At 40.3% G+C, this 12,435-nt stretch overlaps 1 protein-coding gene across 1 annotated transcript; it reads left to right on the top strand.

The window, feature by feature from the left end:
- Nucleotides 1-276: 276 nt before the first annotated feature.
- Nucleotides 277-12,391, top strand: arhgef38 (Rho guanine nucleotide exchange factor (GEF) 38). The gene is made up of 14 exons (XM_086295562.1): nt 277-738; nt 4,317-4,501; nt 5,631-5,748; nt 5,873-6,020; nt 6,138-6,155; nt 6,253-6,452; nt 6,657-6,790; nt 6,915-7,019; nt 7,111-7,230; nt 7,529-7,897; nt 7,998-8,132; nt 9,458-9,659; nt 10,654-10,937; nt 11,725-12,391. The coding sequence occupies exons 1-14, from the start codon at nt 525-527 to the stop codon at nt 11,905-11,907; spliced, it is 2,415 nt and encodes an 804-aa protein (XP_086151688.1). The 5' UTR covers nt 277-524; the 3' UTR covers nt 11,908-12,391.
- Nucleotides 12,392-12,435: the final 44 nt, after the last annotated feature.

Genomic DNA, 12,435 nt, shown 5'->3' with positions numbered 1-12,435 from the left:
ACACAGATGTAAAATCCTTAAAATGTTGTATTAGGACCTGTATCACATTATTGCAAAAATATAAAACTCAATTTGTGATTTATAGTGTGTGTGTGTGTGTGTGGGGCGGGGGTCACATGTATGAATTATTCCTTATCAACATATGACACCTAACCCTAAGGCTCTTAGACGAGGATAACTCATTAAAAAGACCTCAGCTAGCCATTATTTTTCTGTCTTTACCCTTAAGGAGAGACAGATTCTAGTTTATCACTTTCTCTTCCGGGATGGATTTGAATGCCTTAAGGGCAGAAACACAGAACAGCAGCAAAGAGGTGTGGCCACACAGCTCCAATGACAGGTAGACACAAGGAGGAGCTACATTACCTGTGCAGAGCTGGCGGCCAGTGCACAGGGAACAGTACACCTGTTGTACTTCCCAGGCTCTAGCTCTTTTTTTTGTTTGTTTATTTTTTTTCGCTCTGTTTCCTTGTGTCTCTTTCTTTCCTTGCCTTTTTTTGATTTTAGTCTAATAGCAAAGCCTCATGATGGATCCCAAGGAGGGCGGTGGAAGTGAGAAGGAAAAGGAAAAGGAGAAAGTGATTAAAAGGAGGAACCGGCCTGTGTTCCTGCGTTACCTGGAGAGGAGAAAGACGGACACAATCGTAGCTGATGACACGGACAAAGGTGACATCAACCTGGGGACGCTGGTGAGGAGGAGTCAGTCTGACAAGACAGAGTACAGCGCCAAACTTAAAGGTACAGCAACTAATGATGTCCCTCAGGGATCAAAACTATGGCAACAACTTATACGCGCAACTGTCCTTCTGAAAAGTCTCTGCATTTCAAACATGGTGATAAAATGCTGTGTGGGAGAAGTTCAGACAAATAGATCTGAATGTAGACGGGCTGTAGGAGCAGCATCGATGGCTTTCGGGCAAATAGTGATCACACACACATACGCACACACAAAAGTGTGGGCCGCTCTGCACCCTGAACCTGTTGTGTTAATATGTGTTGAGCAGGCGATACTCCCACAGGGATGAAGCCACATATGCAAAGTGTGCTCCAAACTCAGGCACAGAGGAGTGGCTTAAAATTGTTCCAGGCCAGCTTGTAAACAAGGCCAGTGTTGTGCGATGGGGGGGACTTTGGATCTTTTTTTTTTTTTTATTTAAAATGTTGGGTCTTAGTTTTGATCACAGTGGCCGTAGCATTTAAACCAAAAACCATGGGAGGCATAAGCCAGCTGCAATAGGAAATGAGCTGTGAGAAACAATTGTCAATTCAGCTGTGTGTTGCCTCATTACTACTGCTGACACAGTCTTTTCATTCTAACACATAGTAGTAAGTAAAACTGGATTCCCCTGTCCTTAAAGTGCAGTCAGTGCCTGGGAATGCTCCCTGCCGATGACATCAATCATCAGCAGGGGGTTGATATGAAAGATTAGGTAAGTATGTAGGCTTTCCTGTGCCACTTGTTCTTTGTCTTCTTTTTCATTGAACAATGCTCATCACATGACAACATGACTGCACCGTGGTTCAAATAACTGTCTAATAGTGCAGTCTAACCTAGTTCCATCTTGGTGTTTTGTGGATAACAACACCTTTCACACACACACACACACACACACACACACACACACACACACACACTTTTGTCTTTTCAGAAGATGTTAAGTTTATATGAGACATAACCACTCTTCATCCCTTTGTACTTTCTACTTTCAGAACCTGCATCATGGCAGGCTGAGTTGTACAAAAAACACTGTGATGTTTTGAGTAAACTATTTACCCGCGCCTTTTGACTTCACCCTCAGGGAAACCAGCAGCATTACATATTTACACCAATGCAAATATTGACAGAACGATGACTTCACTGAAAGAGGAAACATATGACTTGCTGCTAGAAAGTCTCTTCTCATATGCTTGCCAGACAGGTTGGTCAAGCCATAGAGCCATGGCAACAATGACATCAATATGTCTAATTATTTACCGCAACTAAATAAAATACTTCCAACAATGATTTACCAGCAAAAAACGCCACAGGACAGTAATGGAACAGATAAAACTACCTATTTGTTTGTAGTTTCTGAAGTCTTTCTCGCCTGTTTTCTAACTTTCAAATACCTTCAGGCATTTAAAAAACAATTTAATTTATTGTGTCCAAAGTATTTCTCCTTCCCACTGATTGCCACAGGGGCCTGTGCTATGCGGATAAGTCTGTCATGTCATTTTTCTTGATGGTGATACATGATACACTGTGGCCTTCATTCTTTCCTGTCCACTCTATTGGATCCCTTTCACTGGACTGAGCAGTTAAAAACGCCCTGTATTTGCTTTCATGAGAACTCCGATCCTAGTAACCATACCTCACCAAACATAATGCCGGCAGAAGGATAAGTTGAAATGTCCCGCCTATTCTTGATCCATGTTTTTTTTTTTTTAAACTCTGTGGAGGGAACCTTTCAAGGTCAAGTTTGAATGAGACAGACGACGTGTTCAGTTCAAAGCTCTGGAAAGGAACCGGGATTCATTTAACTCATTAAAACCTTTTACAGTGGCAGGAAAATATCTATTTATGACTATAATATATATATATATATATATATATACTATATATATATAGTATATATATATATATATATATATATATATATATATACTATATATATATATATATATATATATATATATATATAGTATATATATATACTATATATACTATATATATATATATATATATAGTATATATATATATAGTATATATATATATATATATACTATATATATATATACTATATATATATATATATATATAGTATATATATATATATATATATATATATATATATATATATATATATATATATATATATATATATATACTATATATATATATATATATATATATATATATATATATATATATATATATAGTATATGCTATACCATGTAATGACCAGGTGAGGTGGCTTCAGTATAGTTACTGTGCAAGTAGAGCCTTCACAAAGACAACCACATTTTAACCACATGTTAAAATATACTAAAATACTATAAAATACTTAAAGTATTTTAGGAAGGAAGAACATTGTATTCCAATTAATTATATTCCTTCAGTGACTCTTATGTCACTGAAGGAATATAACTGAAGGAATTGTGTGAAGCTCTTGTTGAATTGGCAAAAAAATCAGTCAAATAAATCATGACTAACCACTGCAGATTCATTTTACAGTTTCACAAGGCTGGGAAGCAAGGTGAAACTGTACGCAGCAGATCTCTGGAGTCACTCACCGATGCTGAACACTGCTCCCATTCATAAGAGAGCAAGTACCGGCCAGAAACACAAGATGCATTCTGCGTAGCTTCAATAAAGGGCATCTGTTTCGTCATCTTCAGTCTGCACCAGCAGGCAATGGCCACGTTACTCAAGCTGCTGATATATAGATGTAGTCATCTTTTGCAAATGGTTCCTTGGATGCCCACCCCCCCCAAAATACAAGAAGCTCTTGGTAATATTTGTACACTAAGATGAACTTCAACTTTTTAGAGTTTGCAGTGTTTACTCTTGTGTGTGTAATGCATAACCTGAGGCTGACGGAATACATTTGTTTAAATGTGCATGCGTGACTGTGTGTGTGTTTGTTCATCAAAAACATGTGAATCAGTGCTGATGTGTGTGTTGGTGTATTTATACGTGTGTACTCATAACTACACCCCCCCCCCCCCCCCCCCCCCCACACACACACACACGCAGCAGATGGAATGCCTGAGCACGCTGTAGGATTACATCAGTGGCACGATTAGTTTTGCAACCTGACACAGGTCTTGCAGCCTTCTGTCTCTCCCCCCCCTCTTTTCATCGTGCTCTCGCAGCAGAGGAGGAAGCAGTGTGTGGTGTCGATTAGGCAGCAAGGAAGCATCCCTCTTCCCTGAGCAGACACTCCTGCCTGCCATGCAAAGCACAGAGCAGCCACAGACTGATTAGGCAGCAGAGCAGTTAAAAAAAGAAGCAGAAGTCAGCCTGACTGGCATGTTAAGTGAAGTCTCTTGGCATTCAAGTCAAAATAATTAGATCACTGTGAAATAAAGAATGCTGCTTAGGCATCAAGAGGATGTGTTACAGTTTTTTCAAAGCATCGCACAGCTTATGGCGCCAGGGTATTTACCCAGATTTTAGAAAATGTCACATAGATGGCTTAAAATGGTAGAAAACATATAAAATTAGCTCATTAATGTTGTATAATCTGTGTGACTCATTAGGACAGATGCTACGATTGTGATGTCAAATAAAAACCTTTCCGAAATTTTAACGTTTGACTGTCTTTTACTTTTAGAGAAAATGACACCACGTGGTCTGTCCCCAATCCCATCTCCGGCCGTTGACCCAGAGGAGTTGCGTGCGAGGAAGATGAAGCGCAGGGCAAAAGTCATTCAGGAACTTGTTCAGACTGAAAAGGACTTCCTCACTGACCTGGAGCTGTGCATTAGAGAAGTGGTGCAGCCTCTGCGAAATCTCATGGTAGGTGCTTTTCACGATCCTCACTAAAATCTCTTGTAACCTTACCGCTGACAGATATCCATATACGCTCATTGGCCGCTTTGTTAGGCACACCTGTTTAAGTCCTTGCTCGGGCATATAGCTAATCAGCCAATCAAATGGCAGGAATTCAGTGTGTTTAGACATGAGATATGGAGAATCAGAATAGAGAAGAAAAGTGATTTAAGAGACTTTGATTGTGGCATGGTTGTTGGTGCCAGTAGCAGGCCTGGTCTGAGTAATTCAAAAACTGCTGATCTATTGGGATTTCCCCACACAACCATCTCTAGGGTTAACTTAGACTTGTCCCAAAAACAAAATATTTTCAGTGAACAGCAGTTTTGAGTAAATAACATGGCCAGAGAATGGCCAGTCTGCTCTCAGCTGACTGGAACGCATCGATAACTCACATAACCACTCATTACAACCAAGAAGAGCATCTCTGAATGCACAGCGCATTCAACCTTAGAGCAAATGGGCTGCAGCATCAGAAGACCACACTGGGTGTCAACTAAAACAATTTTCAATAGACGAAATGAGTGTCAATTTCTGCTGCGATATTCAGATGATAGAGTAAGAATTAGGTGTAAATAACATGAAAGCATGGATATATCCTGCATTGTTTCAGTGGTTCAGGTTGGTGGTTGTGATATCAGTGTGGGGGAAATACTTTGGCTCACTTTGGGCTCCTTACTACCAGTTGAGCATTGTTTAAACACCACAACCTACCTCAGTGTCTACCAATTTATGACAACAGTGCATCCATCTTATGATCATGTCATTATGAATGTTTCCAGCACCTTGTAGAATCTACGCCAAAAAGAATAAAACACATTATTAAGGCTAAAGGGGATATTAGCAAGGTATACCAAAAAACCTGTCTGGTGTATGCGACAACAACAATGAAAATCAGTGCCAATGTAAACCTCAGTTCAAATTCTTAAACTATACGCTGAGCATTTGATAGAAGGTCATGAATCTCTGCTTAAATGTCAAAACAAAGCAAAGCCTGGTCATTTAAATAACATCAACCTTTGGTTTAACAATACTCAGTTTAACTGACGTGTGGGTAGAAAATGCACTTGTACATTTTGAGTCTGCTGGGTTGCAGGTTGTGGATGTGGATCGACTGTTCACCAACATGGAGACGGTGTGTGAGGTCTCTGCAGCACTCCTTCACAGACTGCACGAGGCCATGGCTGACCCTGATCCAGAAGCCGTTGTCATAGGTAACGCTAGTCTAGTTTCTGAGTGACTGACAAGCTGTCTGACTGAAGCAGTTTTGTCTTTGGCAATTGTTGCTGGTCACATCAGTAGTAAATGAAACATGTTGTCTCCCATTTTAATTTAAAGGAGACGTATTTATCCAGGCAAAGGCAGCTTTAGAAGATGTATATAAGATTTACTGTTACCATCATGATGAGGCTAACGCATCCCTCAAATCCTATGAGAAAGATGAAGAAATCAAGCAACATTTTACCACATGTGTATTAGCACTGAAGTAAGTTAAGCCACTTTCTCTAAATGATTTTCACCTTTATTATTTTTTTTATGTTTATTATTATGTATTCCAAAAATTATCCTTTTCTGTTTGTAATCTTCTTTCTTTTCCTTTCAGGAAAATCTATGATAAAGAGTAAGTGTAGTTACTGGCAAAATTTTTGCACTATGTATTTTTTGTTATTACTTTAGCTTTGATAGCTGATTATTGGCTATTATGCACATTTGCACAGAGGGAAACCTAATTTGTTGGATATGGGTTCACTGCTCATCAAACCCGTTCAGAGGATCATGAAGTACCCATTGCTTCTTGGGGAGCTGTGGCACGCCACGCCTGAAGACCACACCGACTATCAGCCGACGCAGGAGGCATTCACAGCTGCCAAGATCATAAATATTAACATCAATGAATTCAAAAGACGCAAGGACATAGGTGAGATTTCATTCACACTGACATACGTGAGGCAATTTTTATTCATAATGTGTGTTTGTAAAAAAATGCATCTATATGAACGGCTTTAGCAAAACTGCAAATTTATTTTGTGTACCGGTATGTGTGTTTTATACACGATCCATACCAAATATATCCATACCAAATCTGATCAGACCTGTTCCCCGGCTTTTTGTTGATTCTCAGTTATGAAGTACAAGAGGTTGGAGGATGACGGCACACTGAGGGGAAAATTAAACAAGTTTAACATCCACTCCATCAGGAAGAAGGGAGACAGGTTTGCCGGTTATCTCAAAATCCTCGCGGGTGCTGATACACAGGTAAAACAAAGTGACAGCAAACTTTTTCCAGTTCATTCTCCACTCTTTATAGCTAATATGAGCTATACAGAGGAATAATTGGCTATTAGTATGTTTATGTGTAAGTGATGTGTTATTTCCGTAGGTGAGAGATGAAGTGTTTGACAGAGAGGAGAAGCTTTTCAGGAGTTTAGAGAAAGCTGCGAGGCAACTGGTCAAAAACGTTCAATGTTACCTGCAGTACACTCAGGTAAGTACATGTTTGACCATTTTCTTTTGCAAAATATGCATAATATATAATTTGGCTTATTTTAAGGTTTGTTTTTCCATGTTTCCTGCAGGAGATGGTGTCTGTAGCTGTTCAGAGTGTGCAGGATGTGAAGAACATAGTCAAGGATTCAAACAAAAATGATGGCAATGGTTTGGTCCACGACAATGGCTACGATCCCTATAAGGTCTTTGTAAGTGTGCTATTTGTTGTCCTTCAGTGCAAAAATGTTTCCAGTTTGCTTTTATATTTGTATCACTGCATGATATTCTGTGCCAGTGTCAAAGTACACTCTTCATCTCCACTTTGAGAAAACTGCTGGGCCTCAAAGATGCGTCATAGAAAAAGATTTTGCAAAAAGATCTCTCTCTTTTTATTTTTAAGGAGATGCTCACAAAACAAAACTGTTTATATGTACAAATTAAATAAGTATGTTATGAGCTACACAAACTAATCTTCATTTCTTTCCTTTTGCCATGTTTTTCCCCCAGAGAGACAATTTGGAGCACTTGGTGCTCACCCCCCTCTCCTCTCTGCACGGCATGTTCACAGCCCCTCAGAAGCTCATCCAAAAACGCTATGACAAATTACTAGATTACTGCAGTCGCCTGGAGCGCTCTTCCTCTTTTTCATCCTCTTCTTCCACCACTTCTTCCTCTCTTTCACCGGCATCAGAAGACCCACCAGGTCCAGCCAAGAGAGACTACGAAGCTCTCAATGCTTTGCTAGTGGAAGAACTGCAGAGGTTCAACACAGCTGCATACACTATCCTGACTAACAGTGTGGTGTTTCTAGTGGCGCTACTTAGAGGGCTGATGAATAATGCACTGATGGGTGCTCCATCAGTGCACCAGCTACCAGTAAGGATACATCTACAAATATCCCATTTGGAAGACTTTAAAGGTTTTTTTAAAAATAAAAGAACAATAAAGCTAACCTGTGTTATGTTTGCCTTTTCAGCCTCCGCTGTCAAACATTGCTGAGGTCCAGAACAGCATCATGGATGAGCTGAATAATCTGACTTTTGTCAAGGACAATGCACAGAAGTTAATGGAGCGAAAAGTCAGCTTTGAAAAACGAGACAGGAAAACTGCGGTAAGAAAGCTGAACAGACTAATCTCACCTTTACGTAAAGCCTCAAGTGTGTGATTTTAAAACCTCTGGTCTGAGGATTTTTCCATTCGTCACTGATCACAGGTTAAAACAAATGTGCCATAGTCTTCAGTTTTGAGAAAATTCAAAAAGACCTTTGTTTTTCCAAACTCTGACAAAATCAGTCGCAAGGCATAAATGCTCAGTTATACGCATCACAGATCCCAGGCTATGATGAAGCTAAGTACTTGATTCAGGAGATAGGCATCAGTCTCATTTGCAGGATTGTGTAAGTGTGTTGACCCAACCATCATTTCTCTATAATTTGCTTCAGAAGACCAGACTTTCTTCTTTTTAAAGTGCTCTTGAGCAAAAGTTCTCCAGGCTTCTTACGGTCTTTCAAAGTTTTTCTTTGGGCATTGGCTGCTTTTTCCCTGCTATTTCAATTTGAGTGTAGTTCTTGTACCTGATCTTTTATTTTTTGCATGTTTACTCAGCAAAAACTGAACTTTGCGTCATTCAAGCATAAAAAACAAAACAAGTAAAAGGATGCACCAGCGTTGTGTCTGTTACCAGATCTAAATAGGGCTTGGGAGCACTTTTTTATTAGCAGCCTTTCACAAAAACACATCATTAGTTCCCATTTCTTTAGCCAACTCTATGAAATTGTCAAATGTAGCACAGTTTTACAGGCATAAAATGGTATTTTTGCACCAACAAGGTGATTTCCAAAAACTATTAGCCCAAAACTTGGCATATCTTGGGATGGTGTGCACTGTATCCCCAAAAACTTGAGGAAATTAAACAAATAGAATACAATAGAAGAAGTGACAGGACTAAAAAACGAAGTCAGTGAAAGTCATGTCCTTAAGAAATGGATGCCAAGAAGCCATTCTTACAGAAGGGAAACAGGGAAAAAAGGCTGAGGTATTCTAAATTACATAAGAATTGGGCTGAAAATCTGTAACAATTAGTCTTATTGGGGGAAGTATCCAAATTTTACAATACGTACAGAGGAGGTCATGAGAGAGATACAGCCATCAGTAAAACACTGTGGAGGCTCAAGACTTTTGCACAGTACTGTATATTGGCATGCTCATTGGTCTGCATACGCATATACACTAAAACATCTGCACCTATATTAGAAGGCTCTTTTTCTTGAGCACGTGAATAGATGTGTTTGAACGTCCTAGCTCCAGGATCATATTACCATTCACCCTCCCTAGATTACCCTTGTGTACTGTTACCTAACACTCCTACGTAAACCTGCACACCACATACCCGCTTCAAATATTTACGGCAACACTTCGTGTTGTGCTGTCCTTCAGGTGCCGGAGGTGCAGCATCAGACCGAGGAACAGCGTGCCTGGCTGCTGGCAGAATACCCAGTGAACCAACTGTACCAGTTGAAGAGGAAGTGCAATGGCTGCCAGGAGCAGGACCTGAGCCTGCTGGAGGGAGAGCTGGTAGCTCTGATTGAGGACACAGATCCGATGGGCAGCAGCAGCCGCTGGCTGGTACACACTGGAGGCAAGTGTGTGTGTGTGCGCGTGTAGTACTGTTAGTAAGACACACACCGTGGATTAAGTTATCACACTGGATCATCTGCAAGTATGGGTGCCACAGGTTTTATCTAATGCATTTTTCTCTGTGAAAACACTCACACCAAACTTTACTTTCTGGCCTTGATAAGTCAGCAGATGAGAATTTGTCCCAGGAGCTCCTGTGCTGTCATGGTTGCTGGTTGCCTCTGGAGATCGTTGCCTCACAACAATGCCGGCTCCATAGCTTGTCTCTATCTCTGCTTTGCGTCTCATAGAGGCACCTGAGATCCCAGCATCTTGCTTGGAACAAACTGCTGTACGCAGTTGTATGCAGTGTTACTTAGAGTACAAAGACTTTTCCCCTGGGGATTCAGAGACAAGGATGAAGAGATATCACTGGTGCTCATCTTTGTACTCTGAAATAACAAGTTCTTTTTTAAGAACACTAGAAAAAAAATAGTGTGTGTATGTTTCTTGGCGTAAAGTACATTCTTCACAGGCTTGTCTTTTCCTCAGGGATAACAAGCATTCCCAGGAAGTTGTTGTTCTTCCTTCTGTTGATATCAACACTATGAATATGCGGGCCTCATATTTACACACTCTTCAGTAACTCACTGGAACTGGATTCGAGACTTGTGTAAGCAAGTGCTCTGTGGCCTCTGGATGAAGCCCCTTAACACTCTGTCATACATCTCTAAGATTGCTGCTTTGATCCCATTGTGATTTGAATGGATTATTTTCTTGTGCCAATCAAAAAATATGAATGAAAGACAAATGAAAAAAATAACAGTGGCTTTAAAAGATTACGTTTCTGGCAGAAGATGCCATATTGATATTTTTCTATAACATCCATAATAATCTGCAGGGCTACATATAAAGAGAGATTAAGCTTTTTTTTTTTTTTTTTTTAATTAAAGCTTAAAAAAAAAAAAAGCTTAATTTTAGTGAACCTGACAAACTATCTCTGTGTCCCTTGTCAGGTATGCAAGGCTATGTCTACTCCACCTTCCTGAAGCAGTACAACCCTCTGAGGGACTCGCAGCGGGCAGGCCAGATGGCCAAAGAGCAGCCCCAGCAGCAGCCACCTGCTACGGTGGATGAGGACTTTGATGACCTGAGTCTGTTCGTGTCAGGAAGCGGCAGCAGCAGCCTGCGCAGCTTCAAGCTCAGCGCCACTGACAGTTGCTCAATTCTCTCGGGCCTGCAGGGGGAGCTGGAGAGCACTGAGGACACGGAGGACACAGTGGACTCGGAGGCTCAGCAGGTGTGTGTGGTGGTCTGCCAGCTGATCAGTACTGCTCTCACAGTGTCATATTAACATATCGCACTACTTAGCTCCATAGAGGATAACCTAACAGTTAAGGTCAGAGTAGCTGTATACACTGAAGTTAGAAAAAAAAAAAGAAGACTGAAATTCAAGGTCAGAAATAAAACAACAACAACAACAACAACAACAAAACACACATCACATAGACCTTAAAAAAACTGATTTTAAAAAAAAAAGGCTCAGCCAATAATAACTAATGGTTTACACGAGCCACAGCTGTGAATTATGGGTTATTGCAGCGTGTAGGTAAACGAGGACCGCAGGTATATAGACTCGATCAGCAGAAGATGAGTCACTCTAAAATCACGTCTAATGGCTTCACCCTGTCTGCTGACATTAAATTTGTTTTTAAAATAGCATTACATGGTGAGATTGCTGTCACTCAGCAGCACTCGTAGGGTTCGTCCTTGGGGCCTTTGACTGAAATACATCTCTGATCATCATCGAGTTAAAAGGTCTTGAAATACATAAAAGATTATAAATAAAAACTGACATAGGTTAATGGATCGCAGCGAGTGAGAATCAGTATTGGTGTTACTGCTGTGTTTTGCCAGGAAGCTTAACACTGCCACCTTCTGGATTAACAGGAGTGCCTACATATTCCTTCATGATGCCTTTTGTTTTAGGTTTTTGGATTGAATCTTAGCTTTTTGCTTTTAACACATTTTAAAAGCGATAATTGCATCTGCCTTTGCTCACACCTAAACTGGGTCTGTTTCCACAGTATTACGCCGTGTATGCATTTCAAGCCCGATGCGAACAGGAACTGACCCTGCAGGAGCACCAGCACGTTCGCATCCTTCAATTCTGTGACCTGGGAGGTAACAAGGAGTGGTGGTTGGCTGAGGCTAACGGACAAAAAGGATACGTCCCGGCCAACTACCTCGGCAGGATGTCCTACGCCTAAAACACCCAATTCTGAGCATCAGTTTACCGTTTTAACAAAATGTAATTGAACCAAGCTACATTTCTGCTTGGCGAGCATCCCAACAGATATTATTATCATACCATAGTGTTGATGTTGAACCTGCTTGGCCTTCAGAAGATAACAAGAGAGCTCACTAATGGAGCTTGACCAGTGATCTGTGATGAATGTGGAGAATTATAAAAGCACAGGGCACTGTGCTGAGCACTTTTTATACTTCAGTGTTGTCGAGTTCATATGAATAATGAAGTGATTTATTAATGAAGTACATTTTTATATATAAAAATATATGACGTGATTTATAGATAGAGTATATGTTTTATGTGAAATGATTTATATGAAGTTTTATTCACCGTTTGCCCTGAAATGAAGAAATACGTTCAAAGTCGTTGATAACGTTATGAATAAAAACTGCCTCTGTGGTTATTGCTGTTCTGGTTTATTCTCCATTCTCCGTTTCTCCCAATAAAACTGAATGACTGAATTGAGACAGTCACAATAAAGTCAAAG

This window comes from Aulonocara sp. 'chitande type north' Nkhata Bay, linkage group LG6 (assembly GCF_057382095.1).
Source record: "Aulonocara sp. 'chitande type north' Nkhata Bay isolate Kocher_YH1m ecotype deep benthic linkage group LG6, A_spYH_male_GT1.1, whole genome shotgun sequence".
NCBI classification, from domain to species: Eukaryota; Metazoa; Chordata; class Actinopteri; order Cichliformes; family Cichlidae; genus Aulonocara; species Aulonocara sp. 'chitande type north' Nkhata Bay.
This window is presented reverse-complemented; position numbering and strand designations above follow the sequence as displayed.